The sequence below is a fragment of the Gallinula chloropus genome, assembly GCF_964237585.1.
Source record: "Gallinula chloropus genome assembly, chromosome: 7".
Taxonomy (NCBI): Eukaryota; Metazoa; Chordata; class Aves; order Gruiformes; family Rallidae; genus Gallinula; species Gallinula chloropus.
The window spans coordinates 13255163-13281159 of record NC_140092.1 but is presented as its reverse complement, the minus strand read 5'-3'; the positions used below and the strand labels follow the sequence as shown (position 1 = coordinate 13281159).

At 39.6% G+C, this 25997-nt stretch overlaps 1 protein-coding gene across 1 annotated transcript; it reads left to right on the top strand.

Moving 5' to 3' along the window:
- The first annotated feature begins 5705 nt into the window (after window positions 1-5705).
- On the top strand, window positions 5706-25560 carry RELL1 (RELT like 1). Its single transcript, XM_084267013.1, has 7 exons — window positions 5706-5828; window positions 14282-14524; window positions 16319-16390; window positions 17692-17749; window positions 20291-20530; window positions 21209-21396; window positions 24756-25560. Exons 1-6 carry the CDS (start codon window positions 5741-5743, stop codon window positions 21387-21389), a joined length of 882 nt encoding a protein of 293 aa, XP_084123139.1. The 5' UTR covers window positions 5706-5740; the 3' UTR covers window positions 21390-21396; window positions 24756-25560.
- The last annotated feature ends 437 nt before the right edge of the window (window positions 25561-25997 follow it).

Sequence of the window (25997 nt, the reverse complement as noted above, 5' to 3'; positions counted from 1 at the left end):
GAAAAACTTAAGTGATTTGCTGCTAGAGGTCTCTTGGAAGTCTACATCCTGTTTTATTCCAGAAAACCAAGATCATAATTCCTAGGATTCTAAATTTTCTGGAAAATATTTCTTATGGGTGACTGAGAACTGAGAAAGCTGAGGACTGAGAAATCCTCAGAAGTAGGCAGGCAGCATACAGCTAAGTGTTGCTGCCAGGCCAGGGCCATAAAACTTGAGGTGTGAATGCCAAACATGTATTTGTGCTGTATCTCCTTACTAGCTTACTTGCATTGTGTTCTTACAGACTGGTTTTTGTTAGTAATACCATCTTCAGCAGGTTATTTTGTGTGTGTGTGTTCCACAACAAAGCTGCATGTAGCATAATCTGTTCAAATTACTGCTGTTTGAGTATTTTTTGACTGTTATGTCAGACTATTATGGAAAAAAAAATCAAAACGCACATTGCTCTTTATACATTTCACAAAAAGAAAAAATACCACCCCACAAAACTTTCATGAAATCATATGAGAGAAAATGCATTACAAAGATACTTTCTGAAGAGTCCACAGTAGCCTATTTGCCATTAGTATTCACTTCTTACAGGGATTTTGTTGCTCTCTCATTGGAATGGCTCTGGAGAGAGAGGACTGCTTTAGAAGGACTGGTCTATGAAAAAGCAGAAAATGGGGAGAGCCAAGCAGTCAATTTCTACTGAAGAGAAAATCTATCACATTTGGGCAAAGTCACTTCTGAATTATCTATGTTATGAGAACTTAATTAATATTTATACTTCACAAAATACTTTGTTCCATTCCTTTTCAAATAAATTTACTGCTATCATATTACATAACAGGCAGTTTGCTATTCATGATCAAACCACAGAAGCCAGGGAGACATAGTTCTAATCTTACCTGGAGTTTTGAACAGTAACAATAACTTAACTTGAAAGAAATCCAGCTTTCAGTTATTCTGTTTTCCTAATGGGAAGAGGGATAGAGAGGACAAGGATATACAAATTAGGAAATCCAGGCTTTTCAATTTCTATTGATCTCCTTAGTAGCTCTGGGAATTGGAAACCTTCTGGGATGCAGACTGCAGGCCTGCCCTAGGCAGAAGATGGGGAGGGACTTGGCTCAGAAATACTTCCTGTCCCCTTTTGCTCAGCCAGCCAAAGTCACTGCAGAAATGAGAAGCGATCTGAGGTCTCCACGCACGTGGCTCTGTGCATCCTTCCTGCTCCTCTGGCTGCTGAACTGCAAAAGTGACTCTCCTCAGTCACTGTGCTGCTTCCATTTATGCATGCTGTCAAAACCATTAGAGATGAATCAAAGGAATAAAATTATGTCTAAATTGGATTCTATTAATCAAAATTAATAGAATATTTATACTTCTAAATGTCCTTTTGTACATATACCTGTAGCTTTAGGCATGCTAAGTTGTGAAATCGCTATCTGGAATAAGGCCATTTATGAAGCCAGGGCTTTCATGCATAGTCACTTCACACTGGTGAAGCCCAATACTGCTGGGCTGCTTAATTTTCTACCCATGGAATTCCCCAATGAGCACTTGCCCAGCTGTGACAAGTTAAAACTCCATCAGATTAACGCATAATAATGTATGAATGGGGAATGGGAACCAGTGGATTTTGGTTTCAGTAATGGAGACCTTTGCTTCACTTTTAATTTGCTTAAAACAAGCATTACAATATAAAACCTTAATATATTGTTTACATGCTGATTTTTACTTACTTTGTATTGTGTGAAAAATCCCTTGACAAGTGTGCCAGCATAAAACCCAGGAAAAAGCTGCCATCTGTAGGGACTTGGGTCTACTTTGTGCTACTTCTGTTTCTGCCTTTACCACACACCAAGCAAACCACCTTACATACTGTATATTCATAATATGGTTCTCCACAACATCTAAACTCCTTTCAGCATTCCTCTTGTCAAGCTCAGAAGGTACTTTGGTACTTCCTCAAGATTCTTGCCTTTCACTATGTTCTAAGAAGCTGATCTAATAATATGCAAGTCCTTGTATTTCACCAAATCCCAGAGCTGCTGATTAACTTTGGAAGCATCCAAGCTTCCTAAGAGCTATACCACAGCCTTTACAGTTTCCCAGGCATTGAAGGCACATCTCTTTTGATGCTTAGGACCTAGCTAATACCAAATCATGCCCAAACCCGATCAGAATCCAGAACATCAACATTCCTCTCCTTTAGTCCCCTGAGGAGCGCTCTATCTACCAGGCATTCTCAGGGAACACCTACTGAGTATCAACAGGATCTGGCGTCCAAGGAAATGTAATGGCAACCACAACAGTTTTAAGAATTAAAGCTAATTGCACCACTTCCCTCTTTATTCCCTACCATGATATTAAGGGCTGGCATCCTGGAGGGATGCGCTGGGCTCAAGTTCTTGTTTTCAATAGTTTATTTTCGATCCACATGCAGATGATTGTCAAGTATTGGCTCTGTTCTTGGGACAGCGTCTATAATCTTACTCTCTTCTTCTCAGGCAAGTAGCATAACTACTTGGCTCCAAAATGAAGTTCAGGGTTTGTGGTTTGGGGTTTTTTTTTCATTCTCGCTGGTCCAAAGAAACATATTTTATCCACATCAGAGGGATCCATCCTGAAGAAAGTGGAGACAGTCTTGACCAAAACAAAAATCTAGCTGTTTTGCTGTTTCCTTGAAAGGTGGGAGCCACAACCCTGAGCCATAGGTGCAAATAAAACTGGAACTGAATTCCTGTTTGCAAAGAAAGTCCTGTAACCTGATTAGAGAGGCAGTATCATGAAATAGACAACGAAACAAAGAGAGGGAGAGACTGCATCTAGAAAAACACTACCCTCATAGCTTAGGTTTTTTACTGATACCTTCTCAAACTGATAGGCTGAAATATTGTAAAATTGGGAAATATTTCAGGCATAAAGTTTAGAATTTTAGAGCAGAACTATGTTTTCTTTCCAGTTCTGTTAGGCTTTAGAGATTTCTTTTTCCATGTAAGGCGATCCCTTTCAGAATCCCTTTCAGAAATACATTTACTTTCATCACCAAAACAGCTGCATCCTGGGCAAGGTGGAAAGTAGTAATTGGGAGTTCAACTTTTAAACTGCTGGCTGGGAGTGTTCCTTACACCTTTTCTTGACTAAGGGTTTGATGACTATAGCTGCTTTGAGTTAGAGGTAGAGCTTACAAGTGTCATGGTTTAACTCCAGTAGGCAGCTAAGCACCACACAGCCCAAACCAGCACACCAAGGTAGGGTATACTGCCTGGGTCCATGAATTTTTTTATATATATAATTCACAATATACAAATAGATAAGATTTCCTAGTATTTAGATCGTAGATACACATACTAAGAAGCTGTCGTAGTCCCATAGAGACTTTTTAATATCTGTTTTATGAAAGAGGAATTTTGCTTGTGAATACATTAAAAAAAAGTTTCTCAGAAAAACAGTAACTAAAGTTGAATTTTACCGTTCATAGGGTTTTGAGGGAGGTTTATTATTCTCTGTAAAGGCTAGCAGGTGGTTTCACAGATCTTCTAATGCCAAAGCTGGTGCAAGAGTTCCCTGTGCACAGGGGTGTTTGTTACAGTGGGTAAAGAAGGGCAGGAAGTTATTGCATCAAGATACTGTGCCAATTCACTGCCCATGGCCTGTGTTGTAAACCCAGATTAGTTCTCCAATCAGTTTAAAATTATATATATATAAATTACAATCTTGCTTAAGTCAGAGGGAGACACTGAGATGAAGCCTCTGGACAGCTAGTTTCATGGAGTCAGATTTGTTTCAGAAATCCTGCTGAGTTTTGCAGTTACCTGTGAGATGGGAACCACAGTACTACACTTGACCAAAGAGAACAGGAGGATTCGCCCTCTCCCTGAATCTGACTCTGTTATGACACTGAGTGCAGCTGACAGAACCACACCCTCAAAAAAAGAATAAATCAAAATTTCAGAGACAGTGCAGAGGCAACTAAGGTGAGCAGTAGTACTTTCTGTGGGAAACCTGAGAGGAAGAAAAACATGTTGTTGTAAATGCAAAGAACCCTGTCTCCATCTGCTTGACTTGTGTTCTGTTTAAAAGGACAGTTCTGACTCCTTCTTGTTAGTTTTCTTTGCTAATAAATACCTAAGTCTCCCACCAGTTCTTCAAACAAGATATCTGAAATTTCATGTTCTTGCTTATCTGCTGGACTGAGAAGAGGCCTTTCCAATTCTAAACATTTTATCAATTAAATTCTTGAACTCCTTCAGGCCAAGCATTTGATTTGATACATAAGTTAAACTTGCAATTAAATAAATCCACAAACCAGCAATCTCTACTAATTCTGTGTACATACTCTATCCTGTAGCTTTGGTTGTGGTGGTTGTTTTTTAAATTAGGCTTTAATGTTTTATTTTTATTATCTATGTCACAAATGTTTCTGATGGCTTACATCATCTCTTATCAGCACTGCTGTACTGCTTTTTCTATTTGGATGGTGCTGATGAGCAAATAGCAGTTGAACTCAGCTGACAGGTTTCAGAATTTGCTTCCATCAGGATTCAACTTTCAGTTGTGAAAGGAATTGTAAAATCATGGTACTGAGAGATGCTAAAAATGGAAATGTAAATATCTATAAACGATCAATTGCACTCTGTCACTAGACTCAGAAAATGCTTATTCTCTGGAACAGCCTTTTCCTCTTATGCCCAAAGGCTAAGACAGCATTTCTATTTTTTTTTTTCTTGGTCAACATGTTTATCTCAGATAATTAAACCTGATCTTTGTATATGTGTATCTCTGAAAATTCTGCAAGGAACAGTGACTACGGTTTGTACCAGGAATAGAGCTGACAGTCAATCACAGTGGAAAAGGATTAAAACTGTGGTTATTTCCAGAGCTGCAGTTCCCAGAGCACTTTATCTCTTCAATCAAAAACGGTACCATTTTTGAGATAATAGCTTGCTGCCTATTTTCTTTTCCAGGTAAGGTTATTACAGGGAGCGGGTAGAAGCGGAGAGGTGTCAGATGGGCTGATTGTCCCAAACAGGACCGTGGTGGCCTGGTGTACTCCATCTGGCTGCAGATAGCTCTACTCCATGGCAGTATTTCTGCACCGTTGGGAACCACGGGGATAGCCTCTACCTTGGTACACAAGTACAACAGTTTCATGCCATGTCAGTAGAAAATCCAGTTGCAGACGCTGAAACACAAAGCGGACCAAAGCTAGAGCATGGGAGGTCGCTTACCTGACTGTAAATCTAAGCAGGAGTCTAGCTGTGAAGAATTAAGGACTAACACATAGATTTGAGGCCTCGTGAATGGAAAACGGTAACGTGAACACACGAGCAGTGTCCCCATGTGCAGCGGGGCTGCTGATGCAGTGTCATGATCAAGTTTCTGAACCTGTCCCGGCACAAATGCTGGTGGCAGCAACTTCCACACGGCCGTTGTGGAACCTTGGAAAAGTCCTCGCAGGACTACGCAAGAAACCCTTCTTCAAAGCCAGGCCGGGCCACTCTGTGCTGCTGGTCCCGTGGCTCAGCGCTGGTTTTCCCCGCCAGCACTCCCCACGTAAATCGCCGGCTCCCACCTCACGGAGGGCAGGCCGCTACAGCGCGGCACCGCCCCGGGCGGGCGGCTCCACGCAGGCGCCGTGCGGGCAGGACGCTCCCCGCCGCTGGCTGGGCGGGGCGGGGCCGGGCGGCGGCAGCAATAGCGGCGGCGCAGCTGCCAACGACGAGGTAGAGCGCTTCAGGCACCGACTATGGCTCCGTCGGTGACAGGCGGGATCTCGCCGACTGCTCCCTTCTCGGGCCCGCCGGCTGTTTGGCTCGGTAACCGCTCCGCTGTCGGTGGGTCGCTGCGGTCTCGGTCGTTCTCTCTGGGTGGGGGCTCTGTCGGAGGGGAAGCTTCAAGCCGGGACCCCCTCGCTCCCCCTTCCTGTTCTCCCTTCCTGCGGGCTCCCGCTACCGGCTGTGACCTCAGCGGTGCGGGGTGCGAGCCGCCGGGCCCCGCTGGCCTTCCCCACCCCTCGGGTGTCTGGGCTGGCACCGCTGCTTCTTCGCGGAATCCTCCCCCCACGCACACCGCCGCGGGGCCGAAGCCGGTAACTCGGGGGTACCCGGTGTTTGGGTCCCTGCGCCGTGGCCCGTAGGAGCGCAGTGGGAGAGGGGTATGTGCCCCCCCTACCCTGTCCCCTGGGCACCCTGGGGCGAGCGGGGGAGGGCGCAGAGAGGAGGTCGGGGCTCAGCGGTCTCAGCGGCAGAAGTTTGTCCCGCTTGTCAGCCGGGGCTCCTCGGTCCCAGGTCCCGCTCAGGCAGGTTGGGAGGAGCTGTGCTGTCCGTGTTCTCCTTGCCACTGCTTTCAGCGGTAAAACAGTTCTTAATGTCGCGACAGACCCCACCCCGGACTGTTAATTTAGTCGGATGTGGCCACGAGCTGTGGAAAAAGAGAAAAATCCTCATGAACTGCCCGTACTCGAGTCTGGCGACTCCTCCGTAGTTGATTTCACTTTAGCCTGGAATCGGATGGCTCCCGAGGGAGAAACTCTTGGAAGAATTGCTTCTACTTCTCCGTGTTGTGAGATTAAATTCAGTTTAGTGTGTGGGTTTTGGAAGTTGTTGAGTGTAACCCTTGAGATCTATGCAGCACAGGCGCCGGAGGAAGTTAACTTGAAATTGCATTTTCTTTGTTTATGTCTAACCCCAAGTGTTCCGGTACTAACAGTTTCCCAGTAAAACTGATTTTGTTGCCCGTGTAGGCTGAAGTCCTGTTCCTGTGTGTGTGTGTGCTTCTCAGGCGTTGGTGATTAAGCCGGTGCTCGTTTTTTACCCGGTGTGATTTTCAACTCGGTCAGTGTTGTTACCGTTGGGGGGTATGATGGGGAGAGTGTGCCGGCGTGTTTGAGAGGAAGCGTTAAGCTTAGTGGAACAGATGAGCGGTTAACATGGGCATACTTATGAGCGTAAAATTAAGCAATAAATGGTTCAAGTCTTTCTATACTTAGTTTAGTACATCTGTAATTATTACTTGGAGCAGGCCAGCTCGGTCAGAAAGGACTGAGATATCTCTGTTGAGGAATAGGCGGCTTGTCATCTGGTCCGCCCTTCTCTTCAGGAGAGTGGGAAGAGGTAAGTAGTGCTGAAGATAGTAGCCTTATCAGAGGTTCTTTTCCTCCCCAGCTAGTTGATTTCACTGAAAGAGTTCAAGCATCCTGCACTTCAGATCTGTGTTGACTTGATAGCTAGTGCTCTCCAGTACCCTAATTTTATTTTTTCTAGGTTTATATGAAAAGGTGAGAGGAAGAGAGGAATTGTGGATTTTTTTTCTCCTCCTGATCATGACTATCTTTCCCTCCCCCCTGCCCTTCTCAGTTGCTTTAGTGTGTAACATTTTCTAACAGATAAATTAACTCAGTCTTTGATGGTTGTTAGGTTGGCATGTTGTTGCGTGTTTCTTCATGTTGAGATTATTATGCACTTTACCTACTACTTGGAGAGTGTAAACAGATGTTTTAGTAAACCAGACGATGTGTACACACAGGCTTATACTCAGGATTGCTTTATTGAGCTTTAAGGCAGTTAGACTGCTGGTATGCCACATGCATTGGTAGGATTTAATAATGATAGTAATTTAGTCTGGTGTATCTAGATGCATAGGACTGTATTTATGAAAGCTACAAGTTGGCAAGTCTAGCTGCAAATGCAAAAGGTACCAAAAGTTTCTTCTTCTCCAGAGTTTGGCAAGTGCTTTCTGTCAATCTGCTGTACCTTCACAAGGGAGATACACTGATTTTGGTGAAAATGGATTTTTTTATTTGACATCTAACCCAGGGTGGATGTTAATTTACATAAATGCATTGATTGGGTGTTGGCAGCATTGATTTAATGCTGCTCACTATATGCTGTTTGTACTTGTAAATGTACCTGTGGTACAGAATACTTTTAACTATCTGGTGTGTCCAGAAAGGATTGATGATTTTTTAATTATATTTTTTAAACGGCCAGACTGGTGAGGTGTACTCCATTAAATGCATCTGGTAGCTGCACACAGTGTGTGTTTTACTTGGAAACTGAGATTTGAGGAAAAACTTTCAACAGAAATGCAAATACAAAGCATTGGTTCTGTGTATGTTTCTGCAGCAGGAGTAGTGGCCAAAGCCATTCCACCATAAGCACTGCTGTTCTAACGCTGGTAGGCAGTGAAACATGACCCTTTCCACAGTACTACCAACCCCGTGTTGTGTCACACACAAGGAATGGACAGAGCCTTTGTTACTGCCCTTCATATTGCAGCTTTTCCCATTTCTCAACAGGACAAAGCTGCCCTAGATACTCGTTGTTTTTCCCATGGAAGTTTTAGTAATGTCAGATGCCTTCACAGTGTGATTGTTTGGACTGACTGGGTGACTGACAAGATGGTTTATTAGGTTTGATCTTCCTAACAAGCTCTATCTGGAAGTGTAAAAATCACAGTGGTTTAAAATTGTTGAGGGTTACGTGAGCTCTACGGTAATGCTTGTAGTTTCCTGTTAATAGGACCTTTCCTTACATAGGAGGTATCCCCACCCCACCCCCAGGCTTTCAGGGAAACCTGCCTAAAACTTTTTGCAGACAATTTCCAGAAAGTGTTGAATAAGAGTTGCAATTCAGAAATACGGATTAGGAAAGAACTCGTCAGGGTGGAGACCTATTTCCCAGAGTAGAAAGCTCTCTTTCCAGACCTACTGCAAAATTTGCCCACAATCACAATTTTTGTGGTGATTTCAGTGAGCCAAAGTCTCTGTTGCTAATGTCAGGACTCCTTGCTAGCTCCAGTTTGAGGTAATATGAGAGACTTGCAGTTTTATGGTTTTGAACACAATGGTGAGTAGTAAAGATGCTGTTAGGGATTACGTTCAGGTCATCCGTCCCTGAGACTTCTGCATGCATCTGCTGCTAGTGTCCTCAAAGTAGGTGCAGTTAGAATGAACTTTAAAGAAATGTGGTTTACCCTTCTGTGTCCCTTAAAAAATACCACTTTTAACAAACCTAGTGAAGGTTTTGAGGTCTGTTCTTAACAGCAAACCCTGAACAATCTAGTTAACCACTAAGACAATTGGTAGTACTGTTACTAGTTGTCACTGTGTTCTTTCATCATGTGGCTTCCTTTTTCTCATCAGACTTCCTGCTTATTTCACTTCTGGTTGTAGGTTTTGATTACTACAAGGAAGCTAGACACTAAGCGGAATTCACCAGCTTGTTGAATGTTCCTCTCTGATGATAGGTGTTTTTCCTTTGTTATTGAGTTTATGTGTATTCCCTGAAGTACAATTTCCATGAACAATAGATGAAGCAAATGGTAGGCAATAGGTTTTCTTCACTGAAGAGCTTTTTCCTCTAGAAAATAACCTTTTTGTTAACCTGTTCTCTACTGCCTTTTCCAGTTTGCCTGGTCTCTTCCATAGGCTCCACATCACTAGTAGGGCAGAGAAGCCCAAACATTTCCTAAATATCTTTCTATGTGCACATTTTGGATTTTGACTTGTGATTGAAATTGCTTGTAATTTCATCCATTTAGCTATGTAAAGGTAATCTATCTGTAGTGTCCGGAATATATGAATACTGTTTAAATGAGAACTCTTAAAAACTATATTTAATTTGAAGTCTCAGCAAACTGTTTGGGCTAAACTTACTACCATTAAAATAACTAAAAATCTGAATTAATTGAGTACATAATTATCATCAGAGTTCCAAACAGATTCACTGCTTAGCATTTGAATTAAGAATCTAAAAAATGAAATTAGACTTTCATAACAGAAACCTCTACTGCAGCTCTAGTAGAATGATTTGTTGTATCTGAAGTTGTGTACTGATTGAAAGTAAATAGCTGATTTATAGCTTATTTCTTTAAAAAAAAAAAAATTACGACTTCTGAAATGCCAAGGGACAGAAGATGGTCACTTTTGGCATTTAATTAATTTCACTAAGACTCCATTACCATAGTAAGTTTTTGAAAATAAAGTTTTTCTTATATTCTGATAGTAAGATAGCATGTATTTAGGAAATTGAGGTAATAGACAAGTCTCTTTATGCCTGAATTCATAAGTTTGTAACTTAAGTTTCACTTTAAATGATAGGTAAAATGAATGCTTTAAATCAGTTTACATCCGTCCACCTTAGGTGTCCAGGCTGGAGGTAGGAAGTGTCGTTACAGTTTAATGCAGTTTAAAGTGTACTCCCCAAGAGCCACACTTCTAGGTGTGATCATCAGGTGCCTTTTCCTTGCAGGGTGACCTGAGGTCACAGCTGCCTGACCGTTCCTCCCTGTGGTATGTCCAGTTTAAGCAGCCCTTTGATTATGTCCTTTAAACAGTGTGTAGGTTGGCACAGTGAATTGAACTAGAAGTGATCAGGGTGTGGAAGAAAGAAAAGAAAGAAAAAAAAAAAAGAGAAAACTCAGACACTACCCCTCCCTCCCAATCCCCCTCCCCACCCCCAAACCACCAAAAAACCCAACCCCAACCCCCCCCCCCCCCCCCCAACTAGAAATCTGCTCGTCCACCAGTGTGGTTGGAGCTAGATGATCTTTGAGGTCCCTTCCAAACCAAAGCGTTCTATGGCTGTGCGAATCTACGTTCTGTGCAAATGATTTTGAACCTTTAGGGATTTCTCTTTTTCCACAGATGGGTGAATGGGAACAGCAATGCTGAGGAGGAGGAGAAATGCATAAGCTGCTGTTGCTACTGAGACACGTTTTCCAGCTATGCTTAGTTTAGATGTGTGAGCAGATCCTATGCCATATCAGAATATTTTGTGTTGTACTTCAGTAGGTTGTGCATTGATTGTATTTAATTTGTTGAACTATTAATTAGCATCAGGCCAACAGTAGTTTGTTGCTGTATACTGCGTCCCTTTCAACCCAGTGTATTCTGTGAGTCTACGATTTCATTTTCCTGCCTGAAAGCAGGAAATAGGATCATGTAACTCCTTGAACTTTACAGAGGAGAAGATAGTGAATATCTACGTTTGTATTTTTAGCAGGTAGTTTGCTAGAACAATCAAATTCATAAAATATAAACTAAAATTCTTTAGAAGGCATACCGTAAGAAAGAAATGGGTTCTTTATCAGTAGAGCAGAGAGAAGGTTATATCATTGTTTTATCATTGTTTATGGGCTACTTTCTGTAAATTAAACAATACAGAAACAACTGGAATGTGCTTGAAGTAATCAGCTAGATGTAGATTATGCTTATGTTTAGTGTAGGAGATGTGGAAAAAAGGCAAAGCTTTGAGATAACCAGGGCTCATATTGGGGAGGTTATAGTGATCATGAAATCTTTTCATGTATATGCAGCTAAAAGCAAGGAAAGAGTAATTCTGTAACTTGGTGCAAACAGAGCCAGATACTGAGGTAGTAGATGCTTAAGGAGGAATTTTTCTGTTTAATGAAGACTGACAGATTTTTAATTAGTGTGCTATGTTCCCCCTTTCTTAAAGGTGCCGTAAAATCTTGAGCCATTGCTATGATGGAAGAACTATCTTTATGTCAGAGTAGTAATAATTAGAACCAGAGTAAAAGATTTTTTTTTTTTGAGGTTGACTGTCCTTATATTTTACTTTTTTTGTAAGGATTAAGTAAGATCAGACAATATTCAAGTGCAATACTTAACATAGATTCTTCGTTAATCTAATGAGTACATGGGATCTGAATAAGTAGTTTGAATGCGGTCTGTGATCTGCAGCTTAAGCATCACTTTAAACATGCTGAATATTGGCCCAGAATTTTTTTATTTAGTTCACGTCTGCAAGTAATTTTGATACATAGACTGGTATAGAATGATGGGTATATTAAAATACCAGGACAGCAAAACACCAAAGCTAATGAATTTCTATAGAAATTGGCTTGAGTCAAGGAAGATTGCTATGGCCTGAGCTTGCCATTAAAAAACATTGTGAAGGAACATGATACATCATGAGAATGAGGTAGGCTATCAATGGTCTGTTAATAAACATCATACGCCTCCGGGGAAGAGGAATGGGGAGCATAAAATGAATCATGTAGCTATGACTTGGGCTATAAAATATATTGCTTATTAGCTAGTCAAGCCTTGTTTTAGTATTTTGTCATAACTGCTGAGGGTTTTGAGGACAGATTTCGTGATATGTCTAGGTGTCTGATAATGAAACCTGAGTGCTTTGCTCAGCTTAGAATGTTACACAGCACCAAGTATTTGATCTAATTTCTTCTGGAATATTTTGTTTGCTTTTGGTGAATTTTTACGTCTCAGCATTAAGTGGAGGGCATCAAGCAGTTTATATAAATACACAATTTACACAATATCCATATAAATATTATTGATTTAACGTTTCAGTCGTAATAAGCAAAGTACCTTGCAGAGTTCTTTGTATCCTGTTGGGTTTTGATGGGAGCATTAGATTTTTAGATATCTAAGGACAACTGAAGAAAAATTACATAGGCTTATCTGTGCATGCTGGTATGTTGGAGTATCTATGTTTGTTAATACATTTTAAATGGGAAAAAATACTTGAAATGCATCTCCCTGCCAAGTTCAAAAGCCCTTTAGATCTCAGTCCAATTAGTGAACAAATCTCTGCTACAGAGTATTCAGTGGATAAATTATGAGGTTTTTTTTCCTTTGAAAAAGTGAGAGTATAGGCACAGATCTGTAATTTTTATTTTTTTAATGGTAAGTTGTATAGGTTGCATCTGTCCTTTGGGAGGTTGTCCAGATTTTCATCACCTTTTGACTGCATGTTAGATTGTAGGTGATGAGGCTTTTCTCATTGATGTCCCAGGTGGTAGTGTATGAGCAGAAGTACTAACTAGGTTGTACAACAGATTATGTAGGTAGAAAAAGCAAGAGAAAACAAAGAAACCTATAAGACGTGGGTCTTACAATGCAAGCATTTACAGATGAGATACATTAGGTTTGCTAGGGATAACAGCCTGTGGAGTTTCTGATGGTTTGTGTTTTGGAGGGTGGAATGGTATGTAGCTGTTGCTCAGCAATGATCTGTCCTTCTGAAAATGGCTGGAGTTGCCTGTGAACTTGAGATGGGTTCATGTTTATATCGAATTTTCTCTCACTTATCCTGAACATTTAGAAGCATTTGGGGTCCAGTTTCCCATTTCCTCTGTATAATTGTTCTCTTCTGTTTGTATACAGCTTTATGAATCAACTTGGTATTTTAAACCGTATGTATGTTTCCAGTGGTTGTGTCAAGTTGATGGGGTTTCAAGTTGATTCAAAAATAATTACATAAGACATAATACTTCTTTACATATAATTAATCCTCCCACACTTATTTTGGGAGTGTACTCTGAGACAATGGCACTCTGTTACAATGATTACTTCAGGAAAGCTAACTTGCATTCATCCTTGCTCACCGTTGCTTGTTCCTCACTTCAGCTTACTCAGGGTCTTGATAGAGCAGTTTGCCAAACCACAGGTAATAGCAATTCAGTGAAGTGACTGCTTAAAAGCTGAAGACTTTTAAAGGTATTTTTTCCTTAAACCCTGGTCTCTTGATAATCCAATTTAAAACTTCAGGGCTATAGTCTGTCAGGAGCACAGCAAGCAGGATAGCAGAGGACTGAAGGGGAAGGGACCTCTTAAGGCCCCTTTGCATTTGGAGAAACTGTCATGAAGGACAACTTGAAAGGTCTGAAGCATGGGCCTCGAGCCATGTGGTAAGGCTGACTTGCTTTTTAGGCTGGAAGTGGGAATTACCTACCGTGGTTAGGGAGAAATGTCAAGAGATGTTATTTGTTTTGGCAGTGTGTCCCACTCTTGCCACAGAAGGAGGTAGAAAACCTAAAAAGTTGAGTTGGAGAGTCATTTCATGGTCCTGATGTCTTCCACCCATTAGCTTGAGTAGGAAGTGGCTGTCTCAAGAATAGTGTGGCAGGTCTTTCCTATTCATTCTTAAAATGGATCATGTGCAGCAAAATCCAAAGCATCTGCTTATTTTTGTCTTAGATTTGAACATGAAGGATGCTTATTAGTACCTTTCCAAGCTTGTAATATGTGCTATTTAAGGTGTATTTCTTAGATGATACAGTCATCAAAATAATACTTCTCTGGTGCGATGGCTTTTCTCCTGTCTGGGAAGTAAATCAAGCTATTTTGTTTAAGTGGAGGACTTTGTAGCTGGTTCTACCTGATGGCTTAGCTAAAACCCCAACATTTGTAAAACACATACATCACATGGATGCTGTGGGATTCGGTCAGGCTCGTAACTTTCTAAATGCTTGGAAGTGATGTATAGGTTATAGTAATAACTGTGTCTGTTCGTTTATGTAGGTAATGGAGAGTTTTCCCGGGCTTTGCCAAGCCGTGACTTACAGACAACTACTTTGACAACTAAAACTGATGGCAGTGATGGCAAGCCTGAACACCTAGAGTATATTGCATTTGCATTGGTTCCCGTTTTCTTCATCATGGGTCTCTTGGGGATCCTCATCTGTCACGTCCTTAAGAAAAAAGGATATCGTTGTACAACTGAGGCTGAGGAAGTAGAAGAAGAAAAACTTGATGAAAAAATAGGTAATCAAAAAGTTCAACAACTTATTTCTGTACTTTGCAACTCCTAGGGAATGACTGTGAGACTTCTGACATTTCTCTGTCCATATTTGACATCAAAACAATGTTAAGAAAAATATTTTTATTACCAACATATGTCTGTTGGGTTTTGGTCTTTGCCAGTCAAAACTAGGAGTGTTCCAATTTCTCATGCAACTTCTCTGACATCAATTAAGAACTTAGAGGGATCAAAGTATCCACTGTATTTGTTTGCAACTATACACTGCAGTCAGTCACTAGATTGCTTTTCTGCATTCCATGTGCTAATAGCAACAAAGTATTATCATACATAATTCCATGTGAGGAGTGACAAAAAGCTGCCTTTTAAAGCCTAAAATCTTAGTGTTTAATGTTTAGCAGTCTTAATTTGTTACTGTTGTGCTGTCATTCCCATCTCCCATCTCATTCTAAATTTGAGCCTTTGGACTGAGGGTCAGTGTTTTGTTTTATGTAACATGTGCTGCTTGTAACTAAACACTATGTTTGATTCAGTTGTGTTTGTTGGTTTGTGCTCTTGTTTTTATGCTTCCTTATTCCCATCTTCTCTTCCTGGAAGGGGGAAAAAAAACAACCCAATAAAAGTGTTATCGTTTGGGAAGGGCTGAGGTGTATAGCATTTGGATAAGTAAAAACAAGGGCCAAATCACTTTGGGCCTCTTCCTTTCTCCTAATTAATTACTGTCAGTAAGTTGATAGTAAGTGCAAATTACAGTGGCTCTGTGGTGAGGGAAGAGCCAAGTGGTGCAGTAGTGATGTGTTCTGCAGCAGTTACTGCCTGGGGCATGGATACAGTGAGTGGGACTACCTGATCTGTTAGCTCACTGGAGTGCTCACCGCAAGGTGAGTGGTAATGAAAGGGGGACAACTTTTAGGTCTTAATTTGGAGTAGTAGGTGTCTGTTAAATTACACTGCAAAATTGCAGGCATTAGGGTGAAGATAAAGGCCGGGGACAGAGGTGGGGAGTCCACCAGTTTACTAATTGGAGAAAAATTTAGGGTATTTCCTATGAAATTTGAATTAATCCAGTGATTTTAATTTTTTTAAAATTTTTTTTCTTTGTAAAGCTGGTCATAACAATTATTAGGGAAGGGCAGAGCTGTGCCTTTTAGTTTGCTGTTTCTTGCCTCCATCTCTCTTCGCTTTCTGAGGTTATTTTGGGGAAGCTTCCAGTATTGTTAATGTTGCAATCGATTCCAAAACTATTAAATATAGACTTGATGTTTCTATCTTTAATCCCTGGCTCTTGTAGTTATACAAGAATTTTCTTTTATGTGAAAAAATATCAAATTTTATGTCCTTGTAATTGTGGTGAAAAGCTTAAACTAAACCCATTTTATACTAGAAGCTGATAATACTTTTTTAAAATAGTCAGTTGAGACAGTTTAATGTGTTTTCTTAAAGTTTTGTTTGCTGTTTTTTCCTCCTTATGCTTAGCACTAGAAATACTGCTCTCTTGACTCCTTATGTGCTAGAGAAGGAATTTTGACATAAGCTTCTGAAAATACTGAGTTTATTCAAGTCTTAGGTGAGTGTGTTAGAGTAGATGTGTTGATTCTGTAAACTTGTGCTTCTATTTTTCTGCATAAGGACTCAAAACTCTCTTCAAAGCTTTCTTAGATCTTGTCTGTTTTCATGTAACTTTCTGGATTGTGTTGTTTTTTTGTTTTCCCTTGTTTTTTTCAAACTTGGGTTTAAAATTAATAAATTCTTAATTTGTAAGGCAAAGATATTGACGACATATTTATTTCTTTGCACAGAACTGAATGAAACTATACATGAGAATAGCGACACTGTGGGACAAATTGTTAACTACATTATGAAAAACGAAGGTATAGTATTGTGATACCGAAATTATGAGCCTTCATCATGGTGTTCTATAGCAAATGTCTTTTTCAGATATTCTGAGGTCTGGTATGTTCATGTGTCTTCATTTAATAACCACGCTGAGATTCCTGTTTTGAAGTTACTGCCTTCTGAAGGCAAAGTTTTTCGCTGAAGATGACTTTGTATGTTAAGTTTGGTTCATGCATTTCTTAATGTTTTAACTATTTGGGGGCTCGATACTTTTTTCCAAAATCTCTTTTTGTTTATAAAATAAAAGCTACATGTTGCTTTCTTTATGGAATTCTTAAAAGCACATGAAATCTTATGTTTTGACAGGATTAATGTTCTTGTGTGACAATTCTTGCAGTTAGCTGATTAAAGCTTTGTGCATAACTGAGGCAATAGAGTTATGCATGCACGTTAAATTTTGAAAATGGTATCTTCATGTGCTATGTGTGCAAAGTAAAGAACAAAGACGATGCAAGTGAAAAATGAAATCACACTGAAGTAGCCCATGGAATGGCTGGTTAGTTCAGAACATGTTTGTTCAGCAGAAGAAACATTTAGGAGGCCATGTGTTTTTATAGTACCAGAACCATTAGCCTTGTAATTTTGCATTTGTATAAATCAAAGTTCTCCTGAGCATTGAGCTTTCTTTAATCTTCATTCAGAAGATACTGAATCCCCTGGAATATCTGTATTTGGGTTGAGTTCTTGTGTTTCCCCCTCTCCTCTCTTAATAGCTGTTAGGGCTTTGAGCTTGTGTATTTTTCCTTGAGGTTGGAATTAGGTATCCTCTGTGTTGTTTTTTTAGAATATGTGAGTAATCAGTAGTAGCTGTTGCCTGATAATTAATTTGCATTTTGTAAGGCTCACTTAAACTGATGTTTAAAATTTTAAATTGCTTTATATGGGTGGGGTGATGATGTTCCTGTAGTCAAATGGATGTTTTTAATACTTTCAGAGATCTCATTTGGGAGTGTTGTACAGGTGGATGCATCATATGGCTTGTATTGGGGCAGACATTGGAGTGCAATATGAACTACAATTTCAGTAGCTTGTGTTAAGAAAATCACATAGAATTTTATCAAGCTCTTTTTGAATAACTTTCTCTCCTGTGTGTTTTGACATACATGTAATCACAGAATCACTGGGTTGGAAAAGACCTTTGAGATGGAGTCCAACCATACAATGCAGCCGTTTTTATTTTGGATGAAATTTCTTTGAGGACCTTTAAGTTTTCTATTTGTTTTTTCTAAATTGAGAGCTGTACACTTTTGAAGAATTCTTTTTATTCTCATTGCAGCAAATGCTGATGTGTTAAAGGCCATGGTAGCAGATAGCAGTGTGTTTGAACCTGAAAGGTAATTACTCATCTTTTTAATGCATGTTTCCTGAGGCAACTAAAAACATACCCTTCAAAGGGTTTTATTCCCTGAGTTATCAGCTAAGAGGATAATACTCATGATTTCCTTGTGGTGTCTCTGAGTGACGAAATTTTAATATATGCCCCGGGTTAGTAACTGGCTGTTCTGGTTATGTGTTCTAGGTGAGTAACACAGATTTATTGCTTTTTGGGCTAACGATTTACAGAGGCTGCAAATACTTGCTTACTTTAAGGTGAAGTTACTTACAGTTTGCATTAGTCCAAAGCTACTCTGACTTGAAGGAACAGAAGCAGTATTAGTTTCATTTGTGTGGATGCTGACTTAAAATAGGCATCTCTTCCTGTGTCTCCTTCTGGCTTACTTTTTCTTCATTGTTGTTGTAATAATATATATTGGCTGCCTGACCTCATTTATGGTTTTTTTCCACTACACACCTATTGAGAGAATGGTGTAGAGAAAGTAGTTTAACCCTTTAGTTGTGGAACCATCGTTTGTGTAAAAGTGCTTGTGTCTGTACATCAGTGCTTCTTTACTACTCTGAGTTCTCTTCATATACAAATCTGTGTTCATATTCAAGGCAGAGAAGATGAAGATTCAAGTAGTACTAATGTCACTAATAAAGAAGTAGGGGTGTATAGTTGTAGCAAAACCAATACTTGAGTATGCAACCGCTTATAACCGGCTTTAACAGCGAGAGGCTTGGTTACTGAACTCCTTTTGTAAGTTCAGTTCTTTCTTCTCAAGAATAGGAATTATTTTTAGATCCTTATGGTGCAGCAGGAATATTTGTTTGAATTTTGACTCAGTCTTTTTTTGTAGGGATGTGCTATTTTGGGAGTTTTAAGCTATTGTTTCAGGGTTGAATTAAAATACAAAAAAGAAGTAAGGGGAAGGGAAAAATGCTTGTTTGGTCTTATGTCATTTTGACATAGTCCTAAACCTTCAGTAACTTGAGCAAATCCATTCTGTTTCTTTCTTACGTGCTATGAAATGTTTCATGATGGAAATAGTAACAGCTAAGTAAAATCTGCACTTCTTCCACTTAAAGCCATTAGTTCCTGCCTTTGCTCCAGATGTTGAACAGATTTTATTTCCATTATAGCATTCTCTTATTTATTTGAAGATGAATCAATGTATCCTGTCGATATTTTTGTTTTGAAAATAAATATACGAGTAACATCAGTCTCTTAACAGCATGTTTTAATTCTTTGTTCTTTCTGTTCTCCTTTGGAGACTCTTCAGTTTGTTAGTATTTTTCTTGAAAAAAAAAATGTCTAAAACTGGATGGAATGTTCAGCTGAGGCATGATTAATACTGAGTAATGTAACTTTAGGTTCACAGGTTATACTCCTGTTATTTCTGCTGTGAAAGCTGTCCTTTTAAAACAACATCATAGTGATTCATGTTCAGCTTGTGATCTTCACCTCTTTTTTCTGAAGAATGGTCATGAGTTAGTTGCTTTTTAATCTGGGTCTGTTAAGTTTTTCTACTAAAGCACTGAAAATTGTGTTGTCCTTGCTGCTATATGTCCAGTAATTTAAATAAAATTTATGTATGTGTGCATGTGTCTTTCATGCACGTGCTCTTCTTTGATCATCCCAATTTCTTATCTTGTCCTCTGCAGTTACCATGGGTGACTGAAAATTTTTGGGTACTTTAGCTATTCTTCTATTCCATTACCCAAGGAATTGTTTAAAACACTGAATATCACCAGGACCAGAATAATAGTATTTAGTATGTCTTTGCAGTTTGCTTGTACCTTTATTTTTTTGTTTTGTTCTTTACAAGGGTGTGCTAGCTTATGCTATGGTAATTTCTCCTTCAGTGCACTGTGCTCTGGTTTGCTTTAGGAAAACGTGTTGCAAGGTGATGTGAAAATGGATGCTGCGGTCCAAAACAGTACATAATCTCCCTTCTATCTATGCTATCTGCTTTTCTGTTTTCAAAGCAAATTGGATTGATTTGGTTAGATATTCTCCATAAAATGCCTGTTGGTAGTTGTACTGCTTTTTCTTTTGTTCTAGGTACTTCACAAAAACACTTTTCTGATGGTTGAGCTGAATGACCTCTTGATTCCTTTTTTTTCTTCATGGTACACAGTTTAGTTTTGCCTCTTTGCAGTATTGTGGGACTTTGCTATCTGAGTTCTTAAAGATACTGTAACAATTCTGAAATACTTTCTGTAGTTCTCCAAATATAAATTTAATCAGCTAATTCGATGTCTTATCAGTGTAAGTCTGTAAGCTGTCGTATTCTATTTCAGGCTGACTTTTTCACTTCTTTGCCTTTTGTGTTAGTTAACTTCACTACATGACTACAGCTGAATTAACTTATGGAAGTGATTTTTAACTACAAAAATGGTGTTGGAGGGAACCTTAAACCAGAGATCCTCACAAATAAGTGGTTCCTGAAAAAAAAAAGCTGTTGACTAGACATAACTAAAGTTTATATTTTTTGCTTTTTAAGAAACAGGAACTTATAGTAAACATTACTTTTCCTTTATACTTTTTCCCACAGCCCTTTATCTCCTGCCTCTCCTGGGAGTCCAACAAGTCCAGGGTCTCCTTTGTCACCGGGTGCTGTTCCGTTTAAACACAGCTGCAAGGGCCATCACTTCCATACTGTTGGAGGAGTGGTAGAAAAGGACGTCTGTACTCGTTGTAGCCACAAACGGTGGCACCTTATAAAACCAGCTCATAAATCTAAAGAGCACAGGAGAAGTCGTCTTGGAGAAGTTACAGTCCTTTCTGTGGGACGGTAAGACTCAGGTCACTTCATGGTATATTTTTAAGACGGCTGCAGTGGCCCATGTTGGATCAGATGCTCATTGGCCCCGCTCTGTTTGTAGAGCCTGTGATTGTTTTTTATAATCCTTTTAGACTATTAGACTGAAGTTATTTCTGGAAGAAGTAGATTGATTTTTTTGGGGGGTTGGTTGTTTTTTGTTTTTTTTTTTTTAAGCTATGTAAAAAGATTGGGATTTCTTGTGGGTGTAAATGCAAAGCTGTTGCTCTATTGACAGTGGCTAAAAAGAAACAAGGATTGTATAGTAATAAATTCCCCTGTTCCTGAATCTGATATTTCTCAAGTGTTAGCTATAGAAATAACTTCATTCTGGGGTTTTTTTGGTGTTTTTTTTTTTTTTTTAATTCCTAGCTTATGTTGTAGTTGTCTTAGAAAAGTACTGTTCTGAGAAGTGCTATGCTATCTGTGGGTTCTGCCTTAAAACCCATTTCCTCGAGAAAGTGTGATTCAGGAGCACTGAGGGTGAACAGTATGTGTAGGTATGGGAAGGAAGATTGATCTGAAGTGAAGCTGGGCCAATGTGGGTGTCTCCTCTGCCTGCTCTTGGGACCTGAAAACACACTGGGTACTGAGAATGATCAAACTAATCTTTGGGGAAATAGAACTGAATCTTTCTTCTGCTTACCTCAGATTTAGAGTGACAAAAGTAGAGCACAAATCGAATTCCAAAGAGCGGAAAAGCTTGATGTCTGTTACTGGTGTGGAGAGTGTCAACGGTGATATGCCTGCCACGCCTGTGAAACAGGAAGCGAGCGAGGCACCTGCCACACCTGTGAAACAGGAGATGCAAGAGAGGAGAAGCTCGGAGTAAACTGCAGGTATCAAACATTGGCAGCTAATATTGGAAGTGGTGTGTCGTGAAATAAGTGAAGGTAATCAGTGAAGAGAAATGAAGTTAAAAATGTATCACTTCTGTGTGAAAACTCATACACCTTTAAAAGTTTCTACAGAAGTCTGCAAGAATCGTACTTGATCACTCAGTGAATGATTGATTGGTGATTTAGCCTTGACATGCCAAATTCTGATGTAATTGTTCATTTAGACTTTGTAATTAGGGTAGGTGTTGAAATAAAAAAAAACCCACTTTGTGGAGGTGGTATTGCTGGCCCGAGAGAAAACAGCTGCATGTTAATTTGTGTCAATAAACAGTGGTTCTGATTTAGTGGCAGTATGCTTATTACCCAAAAGAAACAAACGCTGCTGACAGCTGCATCACTAACAACAGTGCTTCTTCATGCTTGCTGCCCAATACTGTGTACTTGTGTAAGGTGACTGCTTACTAGATACTTCTCTGATAGATCAGTGGAGCTTTGGCTAATAAGAACGGAGACGCAGATGAGCGTGCTCGTATCGCAGGGATCTATGGTAGGTTACTAAGCCAGGAGGTTGGGGTTTCCTTGTGAGCCATTAAACTTCAGTGACTTGCTTGAGGTACCCTCTTACGCGTGTCACATGTGCATGGCATGGTTTTTGGAATGCACCCCAACAATTATTTTTTTTTTTTTTAAACCTTAAGAAAGTTGGGGGAAAAAATCCCTGTAAATTAATATAGTTTCTTTCTAACTGATGACACACTGATAATCTGAAGGGGGTGGTTGAGTTACACAAGTGTGATTCAAAGTGCACCCCTTGGGGTGACGAAATAAAGGTACTGGATTTGAAGAAGTAAAGTGCACATTCCCAAGCTCTCTGTATTCTGAGAGGGAGGATGAAGTCAGGTTGTGCCATCTCAGTCCAGTTTCAAACTCAGTAATGTCAAATATCAGGGGAGTACACAATTGGAAATTGGGTTTGTTTTGAAATATAACAAGACACGAAATTTCTTGAGTGTCTTCAAGTTAAATTCTGAAAGGCTGAGGTGCAAGATGTAGCCTTTTTGTTTTATCCACTGTTCATTTGTTAAGAAAACATTCTATAACTGTATCAGTTTAGAAAGGAAGACAAAGTGGAGAGCAGTGGGATACTTCCCAGCCTTTACTGGCAGCACAGGCATGACTGTTGAACTAAGCTGAGTCTATTTGTTTGGACTCTGTGCTACATCATGAAGTTATAAGTTTGTTGGAACCATTGCCATAGAGGAAGAAAGACTTTGAGCTGTACTGTGCTTCCAAACCTTTAAAAAGCTGTGGGTGAGAAGGTAAATAGTAGGCTAATTTGCAGGGAGGTTCAGGTTTGAAAGATTAAGCAGCTGCAATAAGATGTGGTATATCTGTTGCTGGACACTTGCAAGACCAGACTAGACAAACGCTTGTCAAAGCCAGTGTAAATAGAGCTGGCCCTGCCTTGGAAGTGGGTGATAGACTCTAAAGATCGTCTTTGGTTTTGCTTTTCTGTGGCAGATTTTGGCAAATCATACCTTTCTCGTGACTGCTGTCTCATTGCTGCTGTGTAATCTGTGAAGGATCTACAGATGTCACTGTAGCTCAAATTTTTCTCTATTTCTGATTCAGAATTATGTCCTGGTGCTCAGGGGTTTTTTTTTATGTGGCTGTTGGGTTTTTTCCTTTCTTCTCTTTAAAAATCAGTATTAGCTAAATGGGATAAAGAGAGAAGCTTTTCCTTCAGTGGCTGCATTGGCGTTTTCATGTCCAGCTAATTGTTTCCTAGTCCTGTGATTATTTTTGTCTGTTCTGTATCTCTAATGGTATAGCACAATCAAACTGTAATATGTTTTTTGACTTAAAGGCAGACCAGGTATCTTCTCTTTTAAGCATTAGAAATAGAAGAGGGTACATATGCCAAAGTTAATTCTGGTGCGCTTTGATTTAAAATAGGGGGAAAAAAATTTCCCTTTTGAAAAATTCTAAAAGTATTTTCTAATTTGCTCATTCCTTTCCTAAATAAGGTTGTACCTAAATGTTTTTCTCTAAATTTAAGCCATGACTATTTAAATCTAAAAATAAGCTACTCTCTAGAGATACGATAGTATAACTATAAAAAATTTAAATGTCCATCTATGGCAGCTTTTTACTGTAAAACCTCCCTTAGGATTAAAGTATTGCCCTTTCTGAAAACAAATATTCTAATAGCAGAGAAGTGGCTCCACAGAATCTCTTGTAAAGGTCTTTCCAGTCCAACAGAACTATTTTGTAAATGATCTGGGAAACTAGCCAGGGCTGTTTGATGTGCACTACAAAAAATAAACACATCTTGCTTGAAAGACTATGATACTGTTCCCTAGCGTGGTTCTAGATCAGTCTGTGTCCACTGCCAGGAAAAGCTGTTCACATGTAAACAGGTAGTAGTTAGACCTTTACTTCAACTTCTAATAAATGATTATAGCTCGGTTTACTGAAACTGAACAGATGTGCAGCATTTAAGATGTCCATGCCTCTATCTAATAAATATCTCACAAAAAGCATATAGTTTTGGAGAATTTGGCTCAGATCTTCAGGTGCAGAGGAAGAAGGCGAACATAAATGTACTGCCAGAAAAGGTTTGTTCCAGCATTTGGAGGCATTAAGTCTGTGCTTCGTAGCCTGACTTCAACTGCTGTTACTGAGAGTTCCTGTACAAGCTGGAATTCCTGAGTTGGGCAGTACCTGAATGACATAATACTGCTGGTTACTTTTGGTCACTGCTGCTCTGGAGCTCAGGGATTTTTTTTTCCCCTATGCTGACGTGCTCTGGAAGTGACCTTTACAGTGTTTCAGCTTATTTTAGTGTCTTGCTGATTGCGTCATCTGGAGTTGTAGCACGTCTTCTCCATGTCTCCAAGGTCCATATTCTCAGCAGACTCCATTTCATCAGTTGCATTTAAAACACGCTTAGTCACACATAAAGTAGTAGATGTGCAGCTGATAGTTGAAGTAGAAATTTTGAGTGGAGCTCTTGCGCACCCGTTGTAAGGTGGTGGATGAATAAAAGCTTGTGGTACGTGTACATGGAAGCGACACAACTCTTTCCATTCCCAGTATCCTTTCCAGAGTTGTGTGCACTTTACACCATGACACGATTCATCAGCTTGTATGTCTGTTTGCTCATCCTTTCCATGAGTAGTAGCTGAAGTTTCAGTTCCTTTCTTTAGGATTTCACATGCTAAACTTGCAGTGTACAGCAACACATGGCAACCACTTCATGTGACTGTGGCCTGTTTTTCCATTTAAGAGCATCTGCCAACTTTAATTGCCACGTTCATCCTATGAGGCATCTTTAGAATTGTTTTTTTCTCTTGCAGGTGGAACTTACACAAGAAGCTTGTCTGCTAGCACTTTGGAGAAAACCAAAAACTCCCAAGAGATGCGTACTATTTAAGGAAATGTATTTATGGCACTGTAGCATTTTATAAGTTCTGGGATGGCATCCATGCAAGGTTAAACACTTGATGTTTTTTTACCAGTAAAATCAGTAAGATTTAGACACTTCAATACTGTTGAGCTGTGTGGACCTCATACCAAAGGTTGGGCTTTATCTTGGAGAGAAAAAAAAAATAGAAGTTTTTGGATAGGAAAGGTAAAAGCCTTATGAAATGTTAATTTTTTTTGTACTTAGACAAGCATTCTTAATGACCTTAATATTATGGGTAATATGATCACCCCGTGTGGATTTTTTTCCTCTGTTCTTCCCCTCTAGAACAGACAAGTGTTTGCTGAAGATAAAAGCCAGCCTTTGGAAGATGAAAATATTCTTTTAATCTAATTGCCAGTAGCCAAGGAAACATAAAAGGAAATAATCGCCAGCCAAAACCTGCATGTGTGCCTTTAGTACGTAAGCCCTCGGACTCTCTGAAGGGCACCTCACTGTACAGAGTAGTTCACCTATGTGCAGGTGTTAAATTGTTGTATTCCTCCCCCCCCTTACCTCCTCTCCTTACTACTTAAAGTAGGCTGAAGAGCATCATCTATGCAGCTGGGTAAGGTTTGGGAAGGTTACTTCCCTCGGAGCTGCTTATTCTCCCATTTTCTTGTACCTACTTGCTTTTATTTGGAGAATGCCGAATAGTTTCCCCTTTCTCTCGTTTTTACCCACGGGTTCCTTATTAAGATAAGACAACATATTTCTATCTTTAGATAAGGATATGGAATATTTTGCATTAAAAATTTGTGGAGTATATACTAAAGTACTTCAGAGTAGCTTTATTGGACTGATGGTAGCTGTTTTCATTGGCTCCAAAATCTTAAACCAGTGTCACTCCCTTCATATTTTAAGTGTGACTTACAGCTAAAAATACCAGTGACGGTTTTGTGATGTTAATTCTTTGTGTCTACGTATCATTATTTCTGCTTTGTCCTGTTACTTGTTTTGGGGAGGGAGATCTTTGCAATACTTCAGCAAACTTTGCTGTGTAATAAACTGAAAAATAGTATTTTTTCCAAGTGCCTAAGAATTTAAGCTCCAATGTAATGCATTTTAGTAGAGGTTGCACTGTATTCTGAGAACTATGAAGTTACTTCATTTGCTTTATGAACTCAGTGAAAAT